Raw genomic sequence first — 27,601 nt, 5'->3', positions numbered from 1 at the left:
CCCCCAAATGCCTTGAAACAGGTCACTTTTTACTTTTAGTTTAGAATGTGCTTTATTTTCTTTACAAGCATATGTATTATACTAATAGTAATTAAACTTAAATTCAAGTTTTATATCATTTGATGTTTTATAGCTTTAGTTTCAGACATCCCAAGTTGCAAAAGTTGATTTCAGGGAGGTTACCCCCTCAACAAAGGATAACGAAACTTTACTTTTATGTTAATTAATTTTACTTTTTTTTTTATTAAGTTTAGATTATTCAGAGGTGAAATTAGTTTTATCTTTTTTCTTTTTGGAAGGCCCTCCCTCTGCTTTCCTTTTTTTTTCTTTTTTTTTGAAAAAAAAAAGCCTTTATTTGACAAAAAATGACAGTTACAATATCACAAAAAATACATAAAAAACATTTCATATCATATTACAATAATTATTAATATTGCCTCCGCCTGATCTGCTTTCTCTCACTCACTGAAAAAAATCCCGTCCGGGAGGGGGGAAAAACACTGCCCGCCCACACTAAAAACCCTCCCTGTTTTCTCTCTCTCCTTCCCACACTCGATTAGAGAAAAAAAGTATGTCGCCTGTGTGCGCGTTTGTGGCACTCGTTCTGAATTCCGGGAGATTATATGTGACTCGCGGGCATCAGGGAGCCACTGCCGAAATGCGGGAGACTCCCGCAGCTTCAGGGAGACTAGGTTTGTCTGTAGTTTACTGGTGTGTGTTTATTTTGGTATTAGTTTAAATATGCTCTGTTTAAATGGGTAAAATTGAAAGAATAATTATTATTGATTTGAGATTATCATGGAAGGTTCCTCTCAGCCCATGTGTTAGCGGCTAAAGCAAAATTAATCTAGGTTTAATCTAGGTTTTCAGATGCCCTTAGGTTTCACTGTGGCAGATTTGAGGAAATGTTAAGTTTAGTATTAAAAGCCCCCTTTAGTCATGTTATGCTTGGCAGGTGAAACAGGCAGAATGAAAGTCACACCTGTCAGAAGTTTTCCTCAGGAAGTGGCACTTTACACCACTCACCAGCTCTGAGAAATGAGAAAAAAACTTTGTTTAAAGTTTATGCAGTACAGTGATCTGCCTGTCTCCATCCATCCACCATTTTATTGAAATACATTTTAAAATCACTTTTTAGGCCAAACATTTTCTCAGAACTCAGACATCAAGCATTGTATTTATATCTGGTGAATAACTTTCTGTAAGTGAGCTTTTAGAGGTTTCGAGGTTTCATTTAAATTACTTTAGAATAGAGTGATTTACAATTCCTTGAACCTTTAGGGCAGGGGTCACCAATCTTAACCCTAAAGGGCCCCTGGTAGCAGGTGACTCTGAACCAGGTCAGGTTTTCCCCTGGCAAGCCCGCATTACAGTCGCCTCTGTTTTTTTCATTTGGCCTGGATCCAACACAGTATTGTCTTATAATAGCTGAATCTGTTATGAATGAGTCTGTTCTGTCTGCGCGTCAATCAAATCGAATCAGATTTGTATATTTTGGCCAGAAGGGCTTCCAACACTACCATTTAAGGCACATATGTGAGTCACAGCTAGAACGCAAAAGCAAATGTATTATTTTACCCTTCAAGTAAAAAACAAAACAAAACATGGATTACAGAATATTGGTTTGCACATAATAAATATAAATAATAAATATATATATAACATTGGTTGTTAGAGTAATTATATATAATTTAGTAATTGTTTCTAATTACAAACATATAATCAAATCAAATAGATGCAACCACAATGCATGAATAATTCAGCCACCAATTTAGCTGGAAGAACAAATTGAGGGGGAAAAAGGGAGAAGTTTACCCAAAAATGGTTAAAAAGCAGCTGTTGTTGTTTTATATACATACAGTTTGGTCCATAATTATTCATACACCCGGCAACTTTTAACTTTTTTTTTTTATTCAATCAGGAAAGTGACCGGAAATGACAGGAATCTCCCAGAAGATAATAAGATGTACAAGAGGCATCGTTGTGAGAAAAAAAAAATTCTTTGCATTTATTAACATTTCAACAAAAATTCACAAAATTATACATACCCCTCTCAATAATTAATAGAAATTCCTTTATTGGCTTTTACAGCAATAAAACGCTTAATATAACTGCTGACCATCTTTTTGCATGACTTATTTTATATTTGCCCATTCATCTTTAGCAGTGAAATCCAACTCTTTCAGATTGGAAAGTCTCTTTGCCATCACCCTGATCATTAGATTCCCACTACAATGTTTAACAGAGGGGATGGTGTTTTTAGGGTTAAAGGCGTCTCCTTTTTTAAGCCAAATGAAGAATACCTCATTGTGACCAAGCTTTGTTTTTTGTTTCATCTGACCATAAAACATAAGACAGGAAGTCTTCTTAGTCCAGATGAGCATTTGCAAGCAGGCTTTTGTATGTTTTTTTTTTAAGAAATAGCCACTTGCTGCGATGGATTGGCGGCCTGTCCGGGGTGTATCCTGCCTTCCGCCCGATGCCTGCTGGGATAGGCTCCAGCCCCCCCCCGCGACCCTTCACGGATTAAGCGGTTGACAATGAGATGAGATGAGATGAGAAATAGCCACTTGACACACTTATTAATACATATGTATATTCATAACGTAAATATACACCAGTCAGCCATTACATGAAAACCATTGGCATAATATTGTGTTATTGCCTTGTTCTCCCTGCTAAAAACATGGAAAACATGCCCTATGCTAGTTAAAGAGCTAGTTTCTCTGGAAGACCAGCTGCTATTGAGTTGGATTTTAAGCAGTGCTATCTGACACTAAGGCCCAATCCCATTTCTCTTTTGTAACCCCTTGTTTTTGAGTGTAACCCTTCCCCTTGGAACAGAGCTACAAAGAACATGGGTGAAATCCTCCCCCAAAGAATCAGGACAAACCTTCAAGCACCTGATACAGATATAGCTGTCACAGTGGAGCATTAAAGTTTACCAACCTGGCTGCTGGTACGAGGCTGAAGTTGGTTTGATATTCGCAGCTCCAGATTCGTTTGGCTCTATATCTGCAGCCTCGTATTCCCCGGCTGAAGTTGGTTTGATAGTTAACTGTAAGGCATCATACATCTTCAGAAAGGGTGCAAGTGGTGCAGAAATGAATTATTAAGATGTTACTAGCAGAAGTTTTGTAAGTTGTGATTTGGGACCTCCACGGATCATATCAGTAACCCTGATGCTGGTTGTCCTAGGCCCGCCAAGTGTGTCATGTTTTTATGTTTCCCAATTTTTCAGCTTCCAACACATCAACCTAGTTCTGAATGTTCATGAGTTACCTTATATATTCATATCCCCTGTCTGTGGTTAATGTTATTAGCTTTTTAAGTACATGTTTATGCTGATTGCTACAGTGTCCTATTTTTGCTGACCCCTTTACCAGCCGTGAAGGCGCCACAGTCATAAACAGGAAAAAACAATGCTGCTCTCTGGTGGACAACACTGTTTATGGCCGCTTCCTTTGGTACTCACTAGTGGAAGGTTTTTCTTTTTTTCTTTTTTCTTTATTGATCTTGTTTACTTGATTTCTTGCGATATGAATTCGATCTCTAAAATATATTATGACTCGTTTTTAATGCAATAATATATGAATATATGCATATACACATATACATGTGACTAATTTCTATTTTACAGGTATTAATTATTAAGTAATAATTATTATCATCAGTTAAATTTTAGCAATTATTATAATAATGATTAAATGGTAATACTGTCGGTGTAATAGTTGCTGGTGTTGTCATAATAAAGATGTTGGTGATTATAGTTTATTTTTATATTCCATAATAATAGTCACGTTACCCCTCCACTTCCTCATATTTTGCTCAGCACGAGTTCCTTAACGCCACTTCCCCGCCCATTATCGGTTTGATTGACACGGCTCTGAACCAATCACCTTTGAATACCATGCATCTCCCGCAGATTGGCAAGTGCTTCAGCCAATCAGCGTCAGGTAAAGGCTGACCAGGCGAGCTGGGTTAATAATGGCTACCTAAGCGGACTCTCACTTTGTTTATATCGGCGCGTCCGGAGCCGCTGAACGCGCTTTATATTTGAATCAGACCGCGTTTCCATTTTAATGTACTTTGCATCGATTTATACGGATTTATGAACCGGAGCCCTGCGGAGGGGATGAGCTAAGCCGCTGAATGAGAGGAAAGGGCCCTTATGGTGCCGATTTAACGATGAACTCTGTCTGGGATCTTGCGGTCTCCTCCGCTTCGGCCAGCGGCAGCACCAGCAGCCCGGCAGCGGCCGCTTCCTCCCGGGCTCTGCATGTGGAGCTCACCTCGCAGCAGGTACGAAGCGCGGAGGACCACGCTCTGCTCTGCAGTGCTTGGAGTCTGCTCCTTCAGATCCTCCACTGTCACATGGCGCTGTCCACTCGGCAGCATGAGCCGGGCCTGCAGCTTCTCCAGCGGGCACTGACACTAGCCCTGGAGCGCTGAGGTCCGGCACGGTTTGGGCAGTTTATTTCAGTTTAAACACACTTGCTTGATGTATGCAGGCTATGTGAAGGTTAAAGAAGGTGTGTTAGATCAGTGTGGAGCACCCAAACTCTGCTCTGGCCCTGCTTTCAGGACTGGAGCTGGTTTCATCTTGCTTTGTGATTCTGTCAAATGAGAGAAATTGTACTGTCCAGAAACCGGTATAGCCAGAGCGCTGTCACTATAGAGGAGCACTGCTATTTAGCCTGTGCAAAGCTCTGCTACAGTACTGTCAGTGTCTGTTTAAATGCTGCGTGTAATTTATAAGAGTATATTTATTGTCATTAAGCTCATAGAGAGTTATGTTTACAGCACTTCCAACCCTGTCTCTGTTTGTTGGTCTTAAAACTAAACGTAAAGCTTTACAATAGAAAACAACAACAAAGTTGGCTAGCTAATGTTTGTAAACATAGCTAACGCTAGCTTTCTTATGTAGCTAATAACCTGTCCTGTGGTTTATGTTTATCTAAGAGCCTAATAGCTTAATATTGGCTCATTTAATTCGGTTTAGAACAAACCACACTGTATTAGCTACCGCTAGCTAACTAAGTAAAGTAACGTAATGTGTATAGAGCTGTCCCTGTCTAACCAGCTAACTTATTCAGCTTTCTGGCAAATGGTTGAGGAATTAACCTAACTTCATATGCAAGCGTTACTAGTTGTTAGGGTTACTAGCTACAGTGCTGTAATTGCCATTTAGCTGCTGTTAAGCTTCACATCGAATAAAATAGCTTTAAAGGAGTTGTCACTGTCATTTACCATGTTAGCTAGGTGTAGTTGCTACATATGCTAACAGCTCTGGATTTGTTAGCCAGCATCTAACTGACGACAATAAAGAGAATAGAACAGTTATTTGCTTTTTGGTCAGCTAAAATGGTTAGCTAACTATAACAACAAAATGATTAGCTCAGCTATTTTTTCAGATAGCACTAGCTAAACTAATTAACTAACAGTTATTGTGCTCACATGTTAGCTAATCCATGTATACTGATTAATGAGCTAGGATCATACTGGATTTTCAACTGCTTAAATATATCTGTGGCCCAGTTTCAAATATGCTATTTCTGTTAAGTGAAATTTCTATTTCTCTTTAAACTTGTGTAGTCAGTGAATGAATGAATCTGCTCTGACAGCCAAGCTCCATCCTGAGTACATTTAAGTGCTTTCTTAGACCTGATAAAGTGAAGGAATTAAGCTAGTCAGCATATCTTTTTATGTTTCAGTCGGTCATAGTTATAGGTAATTTACTTGTTTTTGTTTTGAATGTGTTTCATTTTCATTATAAGCATGTTTACTCTTTACTTATAATGAGTAACTAGGGTTTATGGTTTTAGCAGTAAAGTATTTTAGGTTTCGGAAAAATAAAAAAATCATAGCCAGTCCACTTGAGGTCTTATGTAGGTACCTATTCTTAGATAAAATTGAAAGAATATTTATTGTTGGTTTAAGATGATCATGTAAGGTTCCTCTCAGCCCATGTGTTAGCAGCTAAAGCTAAATTAAACTAGGCTGTTTTCAGATGCCCTCTGGTTTCACTGTGGCAGATTTGAGGAAATGTTAAGTTTAGTATTAAAAGCCCCCTTTAGTCATATTATGCTTGGCAGGTGAGATAGACATAATGAAAGTCACACCTGTCACAAGTTTTCCTCAGTAAGTAGCACTTTACACCACTCACTGGCTCAGACTGAGGCAAAGTCCATTTAACTCCCTTGTGTGGTTGTAAATATCTACTATTAGTGCTGTTTCTTTAGATTTTCTGCAGTGTAGCCCTCACTAAGCTAAAATGTGTGGTAGTAAATGAAAGGTCTGATGGTTATTCAGGGAGTGATGTTTCAGCAGCGATTTTCTGTGGATGCTTCTTATTCTTGGAGGTGTGATGTTCAAGCAGGGTAAGCAGTTGATGCCAAATAGACCTCTAAACTCATGTATCATTTTGTAGTTGAAATAAGGCCCTTTGTTAGGAGGCTCCGAGTCTAAGGCTACATTCACATTACAAGCCATATTGCGCAAATCCGATTTTTATGCTCAGATCTTAATGGCTCACATTCAAAATGTAAGTGACCTGTATCTGTGTGTAATGTGAATGGAAACGTCTCACGTGCACATTGATATGTGTATAAACGTCACCTTTTTTACCAACAACAAAAAACATCATATTTGAGAGATGACTCGTAGCTTTGTAAAGGGAAATGAATGTGTTAGCAGCTTATATGTAGAGCATCTTTTGCTCGAGTGGAGAGCAAACAGCTCATCTGAAGTACATGCTCAGATCGAGGAGGTTTGCTACTGCTGTTTTTGCAGCTATCGCTGCACAGCTGCACAAAGAGATGTGTGGGTACGAGAGAGAAGCACGTAGTGCATGTGTAAAAGCAAAAAGACATATGAATTCTGATTTGACCGTTCACACTTGTGTTGTATGTCCTTAGGTCGGATATGTATCCGATTTCGGACGACATATAAAACTGACTCAAATCTGATTTAAAAAAACGGATTTGGCACGTTCACACAGGCATGAAAAAATGTGTTCTGAGCCACATTGAGCAAATTTTTTTTTAAGATTTAAGTCACTTCAGCCTGCTAATGTGAATGTAGCCTAAGCTTGGGAAATCTATATTAGTTTATAAAAGTGTCTGTTGTCATGTTAAATCTGTTCTATTTCTGTGTTGTCTGTCTCTAAATTCACCTCCAGAGGAATCTTTTGTTTGTGCCTGTAATAGGCATTTTGCGGCAGATTAGCAGCTCATTGTGAGTTATAATGAGGCAGATGTACAGCCTCTACCATGGTGTTGGTAGTATTGTATACTTCCAGACAATTAAAGACCCACATATACAGTCAGGTAATTTGATGTTTTGAACACAGTTTGGACATAGTTTGATCAGGAACATGCTGACTTGGATGAGTAAATCTTGAGGTTGATGGCTGATATTTGTAATGTAATGTATTTGCTGTTGTAAAAATAAATACATTTATTCCTTGCTGTAAAATAAATGTACAGTCTTTGGGGGACAGTTCTTTAAACAAGCAGCCTTTAGCTGCATTGCATTTACTTTTGTTTAGCTTGTTCACATTTGTATAATTAATAGAATTCCTTTTAATAAACATTGTATGTTTGATGCTGGTATTGTTTGTATTGGCCACCACACTCTGTCTGTGCTCTACTAAGTATTTTCAGTGTTGGAAACTTTTACTTTCAGGTTTACTGTACTGTTGTCTGAAGCGTGGCCTTTTCACACCCCCTCATTATTCAGTGCGATGGTTGCCAGCACAGTTGTCAACAACTGATTTAGCTGTTTAGCAATTTGTATTCTCTTCTAAACTACTGCAAACCCCTTCAACGGCTTTATAATTTTTAGTGAACTGCTCCTTTCTGTACAACAGCAGTTTTAATGTAAACAATAATAACTTCTTGGATTGGTTATATTAGTTAGTGACTTTTGTTTTTCAGCTTACATACAGTTTGCTCCTATTGTGTTTCAGCTTTCACAGTGATAGACCCCAAATACACTTTTACAGCAGCTTATATGGTGGACTCAGGAGGCTCATACATGTGTGTAATCTAAAATATAATTGAAATGGATTCTTCTTAATATTTGCTGGTCTACAATGTGTATTATAAACATGTATAGTGTTTGGCGTAGAATCTCACAGCTCTTTTCAGTGATCACATTTATTTGGACAGAGCTTTTAGTAACTGTGTGAAAGACAGGCTTTGCTCTGTTTGCGTATTTGTATTTAAGTCAGTGTCTCTAAAGTCTGGGAAATGGTCTGTACCACTTTGCCATTTTTCTTTCAGCCCGTGACACAAATCGACTTCTTTTTCAGGACATCCAGTGACATTTTAAGGAGTTGGGGGTGGGGATTGGGTGAATGGGAGGAGAGTGAAAGAGGGGGAAAATGTTGACTGAACAAAATAAGCGTTTGTTTCAGGGGCTGTTAATCCTATAGGGAAACTCGTGACTTAGATTTGGGCCTTAATACTTAAGGCAGGCAGTTCATGCTGGTCAGGAGAGGCCTTGGCCAACTGAACTTCAGAGGGCTTTTTGGGCACACTGTGAAGTAACGTTCACTTTAACTTTCATTACTATGTTCACATTGAACAGTTAGTTATATTATGATGATGGGAAAATTGCAGAGATGTAGTGTTCTGATTCGTCTAAAGTGATGCAGTAATGTAATACCTTTTTAAAAAAAAATATTTGTTTGTTAACAGTGTGTAGACTAAAATAAAGTAGACTGAAACAGTAGACAGTATTAAATATGGACGCATAATATCTAGGAATGTCTCAATCAGATTACTTTCCTGTCATGCACTTCTGATCCAGTTGGTATTTGAATTTGTATGAATGATAAAGCCCCAATTTGGATTTGATGTAGTGATATAAATGTTTTACAGTGAGGTGACTAAGTTTGTTATAATAGTTTTTTAAACGTGTATGTGTTTATTAGCTTTAGCTTTGGTTTTCAGTTTAAAGTTTTGAATGTGCTGTTCAGTGCGAGTTAATAAACTAGGAATGGTGCGTGGTCCTCCCATAGGGAAAAAATGCTTTTCCACAGAAGATTTATATAGCTGTGTTGAAATTGTCCTTCTTTTAGACCATAGAGTGCTTGAGGCTATAATGCACTGAATTAATTTTGATGTAACAGAAATGCTTTTGTCAAACTCTGGCCTGCTTTAGTATCACAAATGTTTGCTTGCCTGTTTACTTGAATTGTCCTTTTTGTTTTTATAATCTGCAGGTGATATATACTTGTCAGTGTTCAATTGAAGATGGAACAAAAAGTGAAACAGAATACGTTGTATGTTTGTTTTAGTTCTACTCTGAATTTTTGGCTGTTCAAATTAGAATCAAATCTATAAACATGGTGGAGGGTGCATCTCTTTGTTTAGTAATGTTGTTATTTGACTGGCCAGCCTTTAGCTACATTGAATTATCATTTGTTTGTCAACATAATTCCAGTGCCTTTTTATTTTACTATTCACTTGTTTTAGTACAGGCTTTGCTCACAGTAGCTCACATTGTGTCAGGGGGTTTCTTAGCAGTCCTTTTTTGAATGGGGTATGAGTGTGAGTTGTTGATGTTTTCAGGTCACCTTGTCCACTTCCCAAGTTTCTTAGGGTTACTGCATCAGTTCTGAATCGTTTGTGGCCTGATGTTCACTGTCCAACAGTGAGGTCATGGTCATGGAGGGTGGAGGGCTTTGGTTTATAGTGAGACGTGTTTTTCTCAAACATACAAAGAGGTTTGTGTCTCTGTGCATCAGTGTTGTATCAGTCTGGTCTTAACACTTGTAGAGATCCTCATTAAGAGCTCATATAATTAACAAAACATGTTTTACACGCGTTCTTTATAAATTAAATAGTTTAATATTGAGTTATATACATTATCTGCACATTGTTGTAAGAGTGAATATATTGTAATACAAGTAGAATGTAGGATATTGGCCCTTTAATGATGCGTGAGGGGATTCCCTGCTATGTGCGGACCATAATTTAATATCTTGTCCATTATTCAGTTACATTGTCGGACACTGAGCCACAGTGAGCCGTGCAGAAGCTTTCAGCTTTACAGGCTTTACTGTACACTCCCACTGGGATTCAGGCACATCTCTGAGCAGATGCTGCAGAGCTTTGACCCTCTAATGTAACAGTTATCACCAGTGCTAACAGAGTCATGCTGTAACTTTTTTTGAATGATGTTGGACTTGTTTCACTTCAATGAAAAATTACTCCGGAGTAATTCAGAATATTAATGTTAGTACAACTTCATTGTGGATATTTATGTCGGTACAACCCTCTTTCAGAAAAAAAAAATTGATTCATTTTAGACTATGTGTGCTCCTTAAGAAAAATCCAAACTGGAAATGAATTTTTCACGCATCCTTTTCCAGCATACAATTAGTCCGTTAGCAAGTAACGGTTTGAAATATTGGTCATAACAATATAATTCTGGTATCATCGTGCATCCCTAAAGTTTTTACTTTGTGAATGTTCATTCCAGATGCCTCTGAGCCCAGAAAAATTGGTGCTGCTTCTGGAGATGGTTAACATAAAGCTTTTGTTTTAAGAGGCATTTGTAAACGCAACTCTGTATTGCAGTGCCCTACAAAGTTCATCAAAGTAATCCCTTTCCTGTGGGGTTTGATATTGTGAAATGGCTGTTCCTGCCATCTGAGGGATAGGAGATTACAGATGTTCATGTTTTATGTACTGATACTCCTTACAGTTTTCCTTACACTTCATCTCTTGTCCTCAAAGGCTCAGCCTTTCATGGATACAGTTTTTGTTGCAATTCTTTATTCCAATCACCTGTTTAACATCACATGATTAATATTATTTTTTAACCTCATTACTAGCCCTAAATTGATCTGTTCCATTTTCTTTGGAATGTATTGCAGGCCTGAAATGCAGGAATAGTTGTAGATTAAAAATGAGTGAAGTTTACCAGAAAAAAATTTAAATATCTTTTAATGTCTGCAATAACATACTAAAATACTAAAAATAGTAAAATTGTTTCTGATAGGAAATTATAGAATTTTATTATAGACCCTAATGTTTTTAGAACTTTATCTTAGGTATTATAATTTTAAAAACCTTATTCTGTATTCATTATTTTAACTAGTGCTGGACGATATGGCAAAAAATTATATCACGATATATTCCTTAATTTCGGTCGATACGATATAATTTCGATATCGATATAAACTATATAAAATACTTTGAAGGCCTCAGAAAAACTGCTAAGAATCCCTGCAATGGAAATCTGTACACTACTGTCTGAAATCTTAAATTGAAGTCTTTAAAGCCTCCTCTCACAAAAAACTGTATAATACTTTATAAATAAAAAATTATCAGAATAAATCAATGCTCACTTTTATTTGCATGTAGCAAAATAAAAACATGACATCCCTGTCAAACATAAACCTATAACCTATATACATATTACCAATATAAATAACTTTACATTACAACAGAGGCAGAGCTTCTTATTCTTTTGTAAACATATTTAACAGATCAAAACAAAAGTGCTTCAACCAGAATAGGGAATAGAAAAAGCCTTCATATGTATAAAGGGAACATGATATCCCTGTCAAATAAACAAACCTATATAAACTATAAATAACTTAGATACAACATAAACTACAAGTGTTTTAGCCAGAATAAGGAAGATATTGTGTGTAGTGAATCTGCTTGAGGTGGAGGAACGGATGTATTACTGTTGCTGGTCGGCTCCACTCTCCAGAACAATTTGGAGCAAGCTGAAGTCTGAAGTTTATCAAACCTTTGAAAGTCGAACCACTGAATTAGACTTGCCTCCCTCAACTATCCGCTCATTCTTCATTTAAAATGTCCTGCGATGAAAACGAGCGGGTTAGGGTCGGTTTCGTTTCATCGCGGGAGGTTTTAGGTGCGGAGCGGAGAGGAGCGGAGTGCAGCCGAGATCCGTTCGGTTAGGGTCTGTTTCGTTTCATCACGGGCGGGTTTTGGGTGCGGAGCGGAGCGCAGCCGAGATCCGTTCGGTTAGGGTCTGTTTCGTTTCATCGCGGGCGGGTTTTGGGTGCGGAGCGGAGATCCGCTCGGTTAGGGTCGGTTTCGCTTCAAGGCGGGCGGGTTTTAGGTGCGGAGCGGAGATCCGCTCGGTTAGGGTCGGTTTCGCTTCATCGCGGGAGATTTTAGGTGCGGTGCGGAGAGGAGGCGACCCAGGTTTAGCCTAGCCTAGCCTAGCTGGCTACGTGCCTGTATGATTGTGTCATCACGCACTGACGTAGCCCGGCTATGTTCAGGACTGCAGTGAACTGACGCCGCTAAAAAACGCCTGTCTGTAAATAATACATATCGATGAATCACAAAAATGATATCACCGTTATTGAAACATTTCTTATCGCGATAAATACCGATATCGAAATATTGTCCAGGCCTAATTTTAACCCTGTTTAACTCTGTCTCCTTCTCTCTTTCTCTCTCTCTCTTTTCTTTCCTGCCAAACAGAGGCGGTTACGTCATTTGCGAAGCATCGCAGCAAGGAACATTGTGAACAGAAATGATTCCCCCCTTTTGGACACCTACTTCACCCTGCACTTGTGTGTGGGTGACCGCATATCTAGAGGTGAGCACTATTCACTCTTTATCCTTCATCGAACTTACAATCCTTATTAAAAAACTATAGTTTGACAAAAATAAAATAAATAAACATTTATAAACAAATCAATTTGAAATTACTGAGCTTCATAAACAGTATTGAGTCTTGGTTCTGGGGGGAAAACCTGTAACACACATGATTCAACCTGATTAATAAATAAAGACATTATATCAGGTGAGTTGCAGCAGGAAATCCCTGAACTGTGGTCTACTTCAATTCAGAACTTCAGAACTGCTACACACTCACTGTACACTTCATTATACATCCCTATTTTAAAATTCCAAAACTGGACACTTTATTAGAAATCCCTGCATTTGAAAAAAATGTGCTCCTGAAAGTACATAAAGAAAACCCAAATCTGAGTCCACCAGTCTATAGATACAGTGTACAAATAAAGAAGATACATGATCAATATTACCCTCCCCAGGAGAGTAGACCAACAAAGATCACACCAGGAGCAATGTATGTAATAGTCTCACAAAGAAACTCAATGTAACTTCTAACAACTAGAAGCCTTTCTCCCACTGGCTAATCTTAATGTTTCCGTGTCTAACATCAGGAGAACAATCATCAACAATGGTGTGCATGATATGGTGTATCCTTAAGCAATAAAACACGAGAGGGAGTGTGTTATCACGAATAACATCACGGCTGTGATGATCTACGGCCGAACCACAGCCGTGATGTTATTCGCTATAATACACGACCTCGAGTGTTCTATTGCTTTTATTCAACAGTTTATTTTTTTACAAAATGAATAAAGAAAATAAATCAAAGAACTTTAAGAAATTAAGTTTGAATATGCTTTAACATGGACTGTGCCTTCCGCCAAAAAGTAGTTCCACAACATCTGTAACAGAACTGAAACTTAACTACAATACGGTGTATGGTTCATACAGACTAACACCACAAAAGTAATGTTAAGCTTGAAATCAAAATTAGGAATAAGCGAAGATGGTAACATTAGGACCGTGAAATAAAGCTAATATTTTCCTCTCCTGCTTTGTGGAGTCGTCTTCAGGTGAAAGCTGTGCATTTTTTGAGCATTTCTGCTTGTTTTGCTGGGTGGTGTTGGTTTTAGCTAGCCGGCTTGACTGTGGTAAGGTTAGCGTAGCTTGCTTTAGCTCAGCATTAATTTAGCTTAGCCTAGCCTGGCTGATTAGCGTTCTAGCTGTCAGACGGCATTAACCGAGCGATTTTCTTTCCCTTTTTTCCACAAAAGACGAGCCAGCACTGCGGGCTTCGGGCGAGCGTGCCTCGGTTGAGCGCTAGCCTGTGCTAAGCTAATGCTGCTGCTGATGCCGCTAATGATTCAAAGCTGTCCTGTGTATATACGCCGTTACTCGGCAACGCGTCAGCGGATTGATACAAGCTTAGTGTGAGAAGGCCGTGATGTTATCACAAATATCATCAAGGCTAGAACACTTCTCAACCAATCAGATTGTGAGGTCGGTACTAACTGTTGTATAAAAGGGAGAAATATTTCTCTTCAAAAATCTGCAGTTTGTTAAAGGTCACATGGACGTTGTAGAAGGCTATTGGGCTATTGTATTCCAGATTGAAATACCTTTATCCAAACTGTGAAACATGGTGGTGCTAGCCTGTTTGCTGCATCTGAATTAGAATGGCTTGCCATTACTAATAGAACAAAAAGTAAATGCTTTGAAATGTCCAATTAAAATGTCTGACCATAATCTTATAGAAATCTTGTGGAAGGACCTGACCAACATAACAAATCTGCAGGTATTTTGTACAGAATAATGCACAAATTTCTTTTTTAGGCCAACGTGCAGCTCTAATTAACAGTTACTGGAAATGTTTAGATGCAGTTATTGGTGCTCAAAGGGGATGATACCAGATATGGAAAGCAAAGGTTCTCATACTTTTCGTCACACAGATTTTTAATAATGTAGCATTTACCTCAATCAAAAAATTAACCATGAATAATATTTTAGCTTTATTTGTGCTTCTCCTTATTTAATTTAGGTTAAATGTGTGCAGAAATGTAGAAAACTCCCTCACACAAAGTTCCTGTATGAATGTTTGTGGTGAATAGTCAGTTAGTAATGTAAGTTCTTCAGAAACTGTTAAGCTAAAACTTCTCTTTTCTTTTCAGACTTTTACAAGAGTGAAGTCATCAGAGACTCTTTGGTGAGTGTTGCTTTGCAGCTTTTCCTTTCTCTTACGCACTAAACTGCAGTTTTTGCATTTTTTGTGAGTGATGTAAATCAGTATGCATAAAAAACACAGGGGAACATCTTGTCTGTACTTGTCAGAGATGTTGGATTACTGCAGGGATTGTATTGGATGCCAGATTGCTGTATGCAAAAAGACAATATACTGCAGTACAGGGCTTCATGAGGAAGAGTCATCTGGAATAGTGTTTTAAAGGGGTTTCTGGAGGTGCTGAACTATAGCTTCTGCTTTTCGTTCATGCTGTGAATCTCCAGCTCATCCCAAATCACCTCAAATCACCATCTCAGTTGATCAGGTATAGATCAGGGGATTGTGAAAGACCAACACTTTTCATTCTTTACTACCTAATTCCATGCGTGTCCCTGAATTGTTTTCATGTCTTAAATATTAATCTAAAATGTGGAAAATACATTAAATATGTAATATAAGGAATAAAGAAAAGCACTGAATGAGAAGGTGTGTCCAAACTTTTGACTGATACTGTATATATTGCCAAATGTCTGTAGACACTCTTTAAATGAATGCATTTAGCTGCTGGCACTCATTGCATTTGCACCACTTTGTCGGCACACACACACAGCTTCATAAACTGTATTAAGTTCCTGGGGAGAAGTATTGCCAATAGAATAGGACTTACTGGACAATTGACCTAAACAAAAGTCTATTTGGCACCATGCTGAGTATAAAGCCGCAGTAATAAATTGTGGAGCATTGGAACTGTGTTCTCTAGAAAAATTTTGCTTTTTCTAGTACTTGTTGGATGAGTTGGGGAGTTGAGGGGAGGATTAGGAGTGGTGTTAATCATCCAATATCCTGACCTCAAAAACATTAACATCACTGAATGCAATGCTATAGTAGTAGAAAAATGTAATAGAAAAGTTCCCTGGACATTAAAAGCAGTTAGTAACAGTGAAGGAGCAGGTGTCCCAATACTTTTGAAAGGACACCACTCTAAATGTACACTGTATCTCTTTAGGTCTTCCTGTGTTTTATCTCCTATTAAATGCTACATCAGCAGCAGTAGCACTAATGGATGATGTAATTCACTACTATAAAGCAAATGCTAGCTCTATTAGGTTAACCTACAGAGTTGGAGTAATATTCTCTTTCTCAAAAGCTCCTCTATGAATGTATTTGACCCAGTTTTTGACCATTTCTGTTTTTTTTTCTGGTCCTGTACATCGAATAAGAAAATTAGAGACTGAATAAACTTTTTTCACAGTTAACTCCGGCTCTGAATAGTAGTGGTATCAAATTCCACCTGCACCGTTTTACAGGGCGCTCACTGGTTTTCAGGCTCCCAAAGTCATCTTTACCATGACTTAGCACAGCCAACAGGAGCACAGCCAACAGGAGCACAAAGAAAAGGAGCAAAGCGGAAAGGAGCAAATCGAAAAAAGCACAGCTAGCAGGAGCACAGCTAGCAGGAGCACAGCTAGCAGGAGCACAGCTAACAGGAGCACAGCTAACAGGAGCACAGCTAACAGGAGCACAGCTAAAAGGGGCACAGCTAGCAGGAGCACAGCTAGCAGGAGCACAGCTAGCAGGAGCACAGCTAGCAGGAGCACAGATAACAAGAGCACAAATAACGAGAGCACAGCCAACAGGAACATGGACTAAAGGCTTGTGTATGACGTTGTGCTAAAATTGAATACTCTAGACCCGTGTGTGATCCTCCACGCCTCCTTCAGTGCCGCTGTTTACTGCTGCACTTAGTACTGATTACTGAAGCTGAGCATTCAGATTTAGTCGACAGTTTTTACAAAGCAGAGTGTTTCTCTGTGATCATCACATCTCTAAACGAACAGAATTAAATAATAACACGTGCTGAGCTTCATCTTAGAGGAGAAAAAAGGCATCAGATTCCCCGCTCAATCACACATCATGGTATTTCTACATTAAACTACCCAAAAAACACACTGCTGACAGTCCTCACTCACTCATAATAATCTAAATAAAAATGCTGATTTATTAATGTTAATTTTGATGTACCATTTTTAATCACTCTTTTAATTTTAATCTCATTTTTTTCACATTTCCTTATTAAAATAACGCGTAATAAGCAGAGCTTTTCAGCTGGAGTTGACCATTTTAATCCTGATAAAGTATACATTCTGGTGAGTGTGTTTAACTACATTTTTGGTGTTTTAGGCACAACCAATTGCCTCAGCCATTGATAATAGCACGACTGGAAATCACTTAAAGCTACTATTCATGATTCAGCATTTACCAACAAGTGTGATAGACCAACTACAGGTCTATTTTCTGCAGTTTTTATACTGAACTCAGTGCTGCTCTACTGATAATTCTGAAGAAAGCAGAAGGAGAATTGAAAAGGATTGGAGCTAAATCTGTAAAACTCATTCACAAGGGTCTAGTTTGAAAAATAAAGATTATTTTAATCATATCCAGATTAACGTCTCAGAGCAGATTTTGCTTAATTTTGCTTCACTTCTAATTATCAGAATAGGTAAAGGGTAGGTTTCACTGTGTGCTATGATGTGCATCATGTCTGTAGGGTAATATGATCGGATTCAGATTTATGAAACATATCTGGATAGTTGGGTCTGTAAATGGAATGATGACCTTGATCAGCCTAAGATTATTTTAAGTGGAACTGATATCAGATCCTAATATTGAATCTGTGCTTCCCTATTCAAATTTTAAATATCTTTGAAACACTACAGTTGAGGGAATGGGGGGGGGGGGGGGGGTGTAGGAGTTTTCGTGTCTAATTATCAGTTTAAGATGCTTGAATTAGATTTTAGGGAACTGAGTCCTGACTGAGAAACCTCTACGTTAGCCATCAGGCTGTATTTAGAGCCTGTTCATTCACTGTTTACTTTCAGTTCCTGATCAACTTTATCAAGTCCTGTTTTACAGTCTAGGTTAGACAAGGTCAGAAACAAAGTCTACAGGGATTTAGGAAAGTATTGGGCCGTCTGTGCATTCACTGTTTCTTCTGAAATCAAGGGAATTAAAAAGGAGTTTATTCTGCTTTGTGGGAGTAACTGTGTCTACTTGTCCAGGGAACTTTCAACTAGATTTTGAAACCGGCATTAGTGAGGTCAGGATGTTGGAAGATCACCATCACAGCTCATCCCCAACTCTCCATCCCCAACTCCCCATCCCTAGCTCCCCATCCCCAGCTCATCCAAAAAGAATTGGCATCATGAATTCAGAATACATAGTTCAACTGCTCCAAATCTCAAGAACTTCACGTTTATCTGCTCTGGAGAGTATTCTTCTTTAGATAGTACTCTTCTTTAGGGACAAGAGTGTGTGTGTGTGTGGCACATCTGTTTCAGCAATGGGTGCAGTTTGCACTAGCATTCATTAAAAAGGGGTGTCCACAGACATTTGGACATGAAAGATCGAAGGTTCTATTATTAATTCTAATTCTAAATTGTTCCCAAGTAGTTTCTTAACTCTTCTGTTTTGTTAATAGTCAGCTTATATGAGCTTCTTTGTTTGAGTTTTCTGTTCAGCCATTCTTCTGCTGTCTTCAGGCTCATTTGTGCTCATGTATCTGCAACCGCTCTCCTCTGTGCTCAACAGCCTGCTTTTAATGCATTTATCAATGCAGAAAATCGAACATGCCCTATTTTTTTTTTATTGTACACAGTATCGCAGTCTGTCAGAAAAACAACATTTAAATTAGTACTAGGTGGTATGGCCCAAAAATGTTTAACGCAATAAATTTCAAGATTCTGGCGGTGTCACAGTATTTTTTTTTTTATTATTATTACAAATTAAAAATGGGCTTTTATATACATTTTGTGATTTACTGTAATGTAATGTAAGTAGTGGAATCTTAGACTGTAGAAGTGTAGGTGCCATGCAGTGGAAGAGCACCAGTATATTCCAGATGCTGCTGTTGCTGCTGCTGCTCAGTGTTTTCCTGTAGAACTGAAGATCTGTCCAGGTAGTTTTAGGGCCCCCTGACTTTTTTTTTTCTCCTTCAAATCTGAATTTCAGCATTTTACACTTCCATTTTGCCCCTTCTGTCTGAAAGCTGTTTCCTCTCCTCTTTCCTGTTGTTTAACTCTCAACCTCTTTTCTTCTAATCTCTCTCTCTCTCTCTCTCTCTCTCTCTCTCTCTCTCTCTCTCTCTCTCTCTCTCTCTGGCCTTTATTCTAGTTGTACAATGTGTATTGTGCTGATGTCAGACTGTTTTAATGGACCTCCTGTTCCTGAGGTCTGAAAGCTGCTGGACTCTGCAGGGTGTTTAGTGTAGATCAGGGCTGAGCAGTAATTCAGGGTTCAGGTCGGGTGTGTTCTGCTGAGTGGGCTTAGCCTAATTTCTACTTGGTGTGTTGACCCACTGTACTGAAAACTGAAATTAGGATAAGCCTTTCCAAACAACAGAAAAAACCTACATTGTGCTTCCACTGTCCACATTTGCTTTGTGTTTTAATTCACTGGCCACTTTATTTGAAACACCGATCCTACCTTGTGCTTCCACTCTCTGGCCACATTATTAGAAACACCTACAACCCACATTGTGCCTTCACTCACCAGACAAGCCCTATCAACACTGCTGTGCTTAAAACCAATAATAATAATGATGAATAAAAATCAGTTGAATAAAGGCTGTGCTAAAATAGTCAGTTTTGTGTAGGGAAAAGTTTCTAAAACAAGAAAGAAATACAGATTAGAATGCTTTGAACAGGGTTCGTACGAACAGGTTCGAAAACCTGGAAAAGTCATAGAATTTGAAAATAGCTATTTCCAGGCCTGGATAAGTTTTGGAAAAAGAAAAGTAGCCAGAACGTTTTGAAAAAGTCATGGAAATTTGGTCTACAAATCTTTAATGTCCTTAATTCAGTAATTTAGCCATGCACAATGGAGCTTTCCGGACCTGACGCACATTTTATTGTTAAAAATTGTGTATCAGATTCATTTTAGGCCTACGATATTCAGTTTCAATTATAGTTTTTGTTGATTTTTGTCCATGTCTGCACTGTTTTAAAAAACACACAGTCGTGAAAATGTGCCTTGAAGGCATGGAAAAGTCATGAAAAAATTAGTTAAAAAGTGTACAGTGAGGAAAATAAGTATTTGAACACCCTGTGACTTTGCAAGTTCTCCCACTTAGAAATCATGGAGGGGTCTGCATATTTTTTAGACCACTGTATTAAAGAGGATGACCGGGGCCATGTATTGCAAGATTTTGGGGAACAACTTTCTTCCCTCAGTTTAAAGATTGGTCGTGTATGGGTCTTTCAGCATGATAATTACCTAAAGCACACAGCCAGGATAGCCAAAGGGTGGCTCTGTAAGAAGCATATCAAGGTTCTGGAGTGGCCTAGCCATTCTCCAGACCTAAACCCTATAGAAATCTTTGGAGGGAGCTCAAACTCCATGTTTTTCAGCGACCGCCCAGAAACCTGGCTGATCTGGAGAAGATCTGTTTGGAGGAATGGGCCAAAATCCCTGCTGCAGTGTGCAGTGCAAACCTGGTGAAAAACTACATGAATACTTATTTGCAGCAGTAACACAAATAAATTACAAAAAAATCTTACTTGTGATTTCTGGATTTTTTTTTGTCTCTCAGAGTAGACATGAACCTAAGATGAAAATTTCAGACTCCTCCATGATTTCTTACAATGTTGCAGCCCTGCAGGGTGTTCAAATACTTATTTTCCTCACTGTATAACCCTGTTTGAAGACAGAATACTGGTATTATTACAATATGATTTTTTTCTCTTATGTTTCAAAAAATTATAATGATATTCTTATGTATGATGCAATATAGCATTGGGGATGAGTGAGTGTGGGTTGGGGGATTAAGTGTGTGTTTCATTAGGTAACCATCCTATTATGTTCCGGGTCAAATTGACCCGTGTTAAAGTTTGAAGATCTAGGAAAAATTTAAAAGTATTTTTTCGGTATGAAAGTTCTTCTGATTGCCTTAATTAGTGTAGTCAACACATAATATGAAAATGATCCATCTCACATATTTGCATCCACCCCCTGCAAAAACAAAACTAAAACTAAATTGTAATATTATGTTTCAATGTTATGTAAAACTATTGTTTTTTATGTTTAGTCTTTTAAAAGTAATAAAGTAGTGAAACATTTAAAAGTAGTGAAACATGTATTTCTTTTATGAAAAATGTGTGAATTATCCTAATTGAACCATTACATGTTAGAGGTAAGGAACACCATTGCACTAAATATTGATAGAATAATTAGCAATGGAGTTAGTAAAAAAATATTTTACGTTGCTTGTAAGGATTTTGTGGGATTTCAGACATGTTTTGGATAATTAAACATGCACCGGGTCAAATTAACCCCGGAACACCATTGTTGTTCCTGACAAATGAATCTCCTGTTTTAAATAAAGTTGGAATAACAGCCCTAAGCTCTGACCTCAGTGCTTGATTTTTACTACATACACGTTTGTGACTGAGTGTGTGTGTGTGTGTGTGTGTAGAACCCGACCTGGCGGAGTTTGGACTTTGCGATGCTGCCAGACCTGCTGGACACGTCAGTGTCGTGTTTTGTGGTGCGAATTTGGGGCGGCAGAGAGGAACACTACCAGCTACTCATTGAGTGGAAGGTCAACCTAGATGGCCTGCGATATACAGGACAACAGGTACCTGCATTTGTACACACACGCACACACGCACACACACACACACGCGCATCACCCGTTCTGCAATTTTTTATGAGTACTCATTTAAAATTTGGATAAATGTTTGTGCCCGTAATATTACTTTTCATTACATTTAGTTTTATCGTTTATGTATAAATCCAACAATATTCAATAGGCAAAGCAACCAATCTCTCTCTCTTTCTCTCTCTCTCTCTCTCTCTCTCTCTCTCTCTCTCTCTCTTTTGCTCTCTGTGTGTGTCTCTCTCTCTCTCTCTCTCTCTCTCTCTCTCTCTCTCTCTCTCTCTTTCTTTCTTGGTCACTCACTTACTCTCTTGCTTTTTCAGATTCGTTCCAGGAATCCGAATGAGATCATATTCGGGCTGAATGATGGTTACTATGCAGCTGATTTTGATCAAAAGGTAAATGTTGGCAGAAAGCAGCTTGATGCTGCAATTAAAAAAAAAAAAAAATGTTTTATACCTTATGTTTTTTTTTAATGACCTGTTTAATATTTATCTGTGTTTTTTATTAGATTAAAGGATGGAGAGACTGTTTTAAATCTCTGTCTGGTTTTTAAAGGTTTCTTTTTTTTTTTTTTTAGGAGAACTCTGAGAAAAAGAAGAACAGTTTGCTTCAGGTGGATCAGAGCTCAGTCCGGAACTCCTACAGCGTCTTCTCACTCCTCAGGTACACACACACACAGACAGACACACACACACACACTGTAAGTACATAGGAAAATTGGGAGGGCTAAGGGATAGATATATATGCAGGTATGTGTGCAGGTAAATTAATAAACTGATTAATGTACAGTGGTGTGATTAACTGTTTGCCCCCTTCATGATTTCTTATTTTTAAACAGGTTTGTCACTCATAAATGTATCAGATCATCAAACTAATTCAAATATTAGTTAAACTCAACACAAGTTAACACAAAATGCAGTTTTAAATTAATAATTTTATTATTAAGGGAAAAAACTAAGCTACATGGCCCTTGGTGAAAAAAGTGTTTTATCACACTTGAGTTCAATTTCTCTACCCGACCCCAGGCCCAATTACCACCACACCTGTTCTCAATCAAGAAATCACTTAAATAGGAAGTGGACCAAAAGATACTCTAGACATCATGCCAATATTAAAAGAAATTCAGGAACAAACGAGAAAGAAAGTAATTGAGATCTTTCAGTCTGGAAAAGGTTATAAATCCATTTCTAAAGTTTTGGGACTCAAATGAATCACAACGGCTGCCATTATCCTTCCCTGAAGTGGCTGGACGACTAAAATTTCCCCATAAGCGCAGCGACAACTAATCCAAGAGGTCACAAAAGACCTCACAACAACATTCAAAAAACTGCAAGCCTTACTCTCCTCAGTTAGGATCAGCATTCATGACTGCACCATAAGAAAGTGACTGGGGAAAATGGCAAGAGTGCCAGATGAAAACCACTTCAACTTGTGTGTCTCGTTACTGGCATGAAAGTAACACTGTATTTCAGAAAAAGAACATCATGCACTGCCTGCCAAAAAAAAAAAAAAAACGGCATCAGAAAAAAAGGTAACACACTAATATTTAGTTGAACCACCTTTAGCTTTGATTGCAGCACACATTCACTGTGGCATTGTTTTAATAAGCTTCTGCAATGTCACAAGATTTATTTCAATCCAGTGTTGCATTATTGTTTTACCGAAATCTTAAATTGACAATTTCACAATTCTATGAATCCCCCTTATGAATCCTGGCATTGTCAGGAATATGCCCGTACCATCAGAGAAGAAAAAATCCATTGATGGAATAACCTGGTGTATATTCAGTATATTCAGGTAGTCAGCTGACCTTATTCTTTCAGCACATACTGTTGCTGAACCTAGACCTGCAGACCAACTGCAGCATCAACTCCACATCATGTAAATCCTGGTGGCCACTGTTTTTTTTGGCCAGGCAGTGTACTTACAGTAAAATATGTTGGTAGTAGGGTGATGGTCTGGGGCTTTTTTTTTTTTGCCGCTTCAGAACCTGGAAGACTTGCTGTGATAAATGGAAACATGGATTCCACTGTCTATCAAAAAGTCCTGTATGTCTGGATTTTTTTTCTCCCTTAATAATAAAAACCTTCATTTTTAAACTGTAATGTGTGTTTACTTGTGTTGTCTTTGATTAATATTTAATTTTTTTTGATGATATGAAACATTTTAGAGTGACACACATGCAATAAAATAAGAAATCCTGAAAGGGGCAAACATTTTTAACACCACTGTATAAACAGACAGGAACATACATGGGTAAATACAGGGGTTGGACAATGATACTGAAACACCTGTCATTTTAGTGTGGGAGGATTTATGGCTAAATTGTACCAGCCTGGTGGCCAATCTTCATTAATTACGCATTACACCAGTAAGAGCAGAGTGTGAAGGTTCAATTAGCAGGGTAAGAGCACAGTTCCTGTTTCCACCAGAACTGTCCGTCGGGACAAAAAAATATTGTGATCTAAAACCAGGTTTTAGTTTCATTGTCCAACCCCTGTATATGCATAGATCGATAGAGTGGTCGATAAATAGATGGATAGACCGATAGATATTAGAGTTGCGCAACAGTCATTTCAAAGGACATGCAGTGATGTATATGACAAATTAAAGTCATGTGACGGCTTGGTTAATACAAAAGAATCTTTTGCACAGTGCATTCTGTACTCCATGACATGTAGCGATTATATCTGCCAAATATTCATTTTATTCTAACACGCAGTAAATTATTAATGACATGACTTGCTTGATCATTCTGTTTTTTTGTATTGCAATACAAATATGTCAGATGGTAGATTCATTGACGGATGTGTCAGAGATTAAAAGATTGATTTATTACGAGACCGATAGAAGGGTGGAGCAGTGTTTCTTAGCTCTTGTTCTGAATGCACTCAGCCCTGCACATTTTAGTGATTTTCATGTTTCCAACACACCTGATTTAACTGTGCAGAGTAGGGGCATTGAGAAATGCTGCGGTAGACAGAAAGATAGATGGGGTAAATGAATGGGCCAGTAGATGGATGGTAAGACTGACGGATGAATATAATAACAGAGGGATAAACACAATGATAGATTGATAGATAGGATGATAGATGAATAGACTTAGAGAGGGATAAATAGATGGATAGACTGATGGATAAATAGACTTAGGAGATGATTTGAGATATCATATGGGAATCACAGAGAGATAGAACCGGACGTGGAGAGATCAGTTCAGATGGGACAGCAGGAATGTCAGCAGTAAACTGAATGGAATTTAAAGGAAGGCTTGGCTCCTCCCTGCAGCTCTCTGTGTCCTGCTGTAACTGCACTCAGCCACCAGATGGCAGTGCTGCCCTTCTGTTAAACTGGTTTGAATATGGCAGGGAGGACAAAAATCAAGGAACTTTTAATCATTACTTTATACAGTGTGTGCAGTCTCTCTCTCTCTGTCTCTCTCTCTGTCTCTCTCTCTGTCTCTCTCTCTCTCTTTCTCTCTCTCACACACACACACACACACACACACACACACACACACACACACACACACACTATATTTTAGAGGTACGGGTAAGCTCTTGTTGAGGGAATGTCCCTGTATGTGTGTCTGTTCCAGGTTTTACTTCCTTTTTTACACCCCCTTGTCTACCTCTCTCTGTTGTGAGATTGTGTGTGTGTGTGTGTGTGTGTGTGTGTGTACGCACGCACGTGTGTGTTTCTCTGGGGGAGATATGATTGGGGGGTCTGTGCAGGATCTTGGCTACAGTTTGAAGACGACATGTGTTTTTGGCACACACACGCACACACACACACACATACACATTCCTTACTTCCTCTCCCTCTCTAAACACATCTGTATAACAGTGTATGACATCCATTTGGCTAGTTTGTGTTCTAAAACCTTATATGTCCATATGTTTGTGGAAACCCCTTCTAATGAATTCATTCACTTTCTTTAAGCTGACACACACACACACACCTTGTCTACTCTGTAGAGAACTATTGCCAATAGAAGGCAGGTTTCAGTTCTACAATGTAGCCTACATGTACCCCATGCCTTAGCCTGTCCTGCACCTCCCCGGTAATGTAACTGTCGTAATGATGAGGACTGTAGCAGCAGTGATTGGTCTACTGAAGATCACATTCCCGCCCTTATGTTTCAAGCTTTGTAGTGTGACTGCAGAGTGACAGATACACCAACGCACAAGTATAAACACTCACAATGGCATAGGCCACAGGCACAGGGTACACTGTAGACTCAGTGCTGACTTGATGAAGAATTAATCGGCTTTATGAGGGGCTTAATTCCTCTGGTATTGAGCTGTAGAGCAGTAGAGCTCTGTTCTCTGGAATGATGGTGCTCTATTCAGTACATTTGGGGTGAGGTGAGGATGGGGTAATGGTGATAAGCCAATGTTCTGAGCTCACTAACAATTGCTGTTATTAACCTGCTGCACAGACCTTTGGAGTGAAATCTATATACATTGATATATTGATCCACAATCACTGATGATCTTGGAGACAAAAAGACATAAGTGATCAGTTACCATAATTAATTTAAATAAAACATTTTTCATTCCTCAAACCCCAGTCTGTAGTACTGTAGTCTTGTTTGGCAAACGTTTCTAAGAAGAAATTTCTTCTCAAAATCCTCTTTCACACTTTTCTTTTTTACAAAAACTCTGGCATTCACCAATGTTTTCTTAGTTGGAATTTGTTCAACATACAAAAACAGTTGATCCATTAATAAAAGAGCAGAACTAAGAACAATACTACACTTACAAAAACACACACACCATCAATCTGATGTAGACCATTTGTTTGGACTTTTCTCTAAAACAAATTAAGAAAAGAAATCTTAGTCTCCTTTTTTTAATAATAAGGCTATTTAGCTCTTTAAGCTGAAAATTTGATCATTTTAAACTGAGAGTGTGAAGCCACGGACACGGATGTGCCATTAATCACAGGACAGGAACTAGTATTGTGTCCCATGACTTTTGCCATGTGCAATGAAAGCTAAAGAACACTGCATTGACCTGCGAGGTTGATTGATGACCGTCAGTCATGATCATTACAACCCACTGCACTGAATAAGAATTAAGAAATATTTAAACTTTTACCTTATATATACTTAGGACTCATTCTTTTTACTTTGTTCTGATTTGACATTAATATTTTAATATTTTAATTTGATAGAATATTTCTAAATTAGGTGATTGCTAACATGTTCCAAGTGTGAGACTAGTAGGCTGCTGAGAAAATAGAACAGTCCTACCGAGGACCCGTCCTACACTCAACTGCAGCCTAGGCTTGTGAACACAGTTCAGTTTGTCTTAGTTTATCTCAGATGCCTCAATAAATGTCAATAAAAATTATTTTTTGGATGCCTTTCACCACAGGGACCTGGCTTGTCAGGTTATGTTTGTCACACTTAATATTCAATTAGATTCTGGTGCAATCCATCAATGTCTTCTGCAGAGTTGCAGAGACTGAGACGGCTCATATGAGATTAAACATTGTTAAAATGATATAATATATATATATGTATATATATATGTATATACATATGTATATATATATATATACGTATATATATATACGTATATATATATATATATATATATATATATATACGTGTATATATATATACGTATATATATATATATATATATATATATATATATATATATATAATGGATTGTAATCACCCATTACATCCATATGCTGTCTCTATACTGCTCCTCACAGCATTACTGATTTAAAGTAACATAATTTCATTTTCTGGTGGAGATTCACCTAAAAATATTCACATTCCACCTTAAATTATACACGTTTTAGCACTTGAATTTCACTTCACTATTAAAAGTGGAACAGAAAAATCAAATAGGCAGCTGAAGAACACTATGTAACAGCTGCAGCACTTAAGGTGAAATTGAAGAAAAAGAAGCAAACACACAGTAGCTGATAATTCTCTACTTGTTTGTGCCACTTTAAATGGTGCAGTTTAATCAAGGCACCTGTAAATGCTTTACTGTTTAATGTAAAACAAAAAACGTCAAATAAGCTGGAGTTAGAGTGATTGTGTGAATATAGTATACGTATTTAAGGTGGATCTTGTGGGATTTAATCAATATAGTGGAATTATTCAAGGTGGAACTAGTGTGATTGTGT

At 38.1% G+C, this 27,601-nt stretch overlaps 1 protein-coding gene across 1 annotated transcript in view; it reads left to right on the top strand.

The window, feature by feature from the left end:
* Positions 1-3,963: 3,963 nt before the first annotated feature.
* The window catches only part of uvrag (UV radiation resistance associated gene), a 150,489-nt gene continuing 126,851 nt past the window's right edge, over positions 3,964-27,601 (top strand). The window contains exons 1-6 of the mRNA XM_007259445.4: positions 3,964-4,302; positions 12,480-12,597; positions 14,747-14,781; positions 21,266-21,427; positions 21,772-21,846; positions 22,029-22,114. Coding sequence (XP_007259507.3) covers positions 4,153-4,302; positions 12,480-12,597; positions 14,747-14,781; positions 21,266-21,427; positions 21,772-21,846; positions 22,029-22,114 — 626 coding nt within the window. The 5' untranslated portion in view covers positions 3,964-4,152. The remainder of the gene's footprint in view (positions 4,303-12,479; positions 12,598-14,746; positions 14,782-21,265; positions 21,428-21,771; positions 21,847-22,028; positions 22,115-27,601) is intronic.

This window comes from Astyanax mexicanus, chromosome 20 (assembly GCF_023375975.1).
Source record: "Astyanax mexicanus isolate ESR-SI-001 chromosome 20, AstMex3_surface, whole genome shotgun sequence".
Lineage (NCBI taxonomy): Eukaryota > Metazoa > Chordata > Actinopteri > Characiformes > Acestrorhamphidae > Astyanax > Astyanax mexicanus.
Note: the sequence above shows the minus strand (reverse complement) of the source record. Positions and strands in the feature narration are given on the sequence as shown.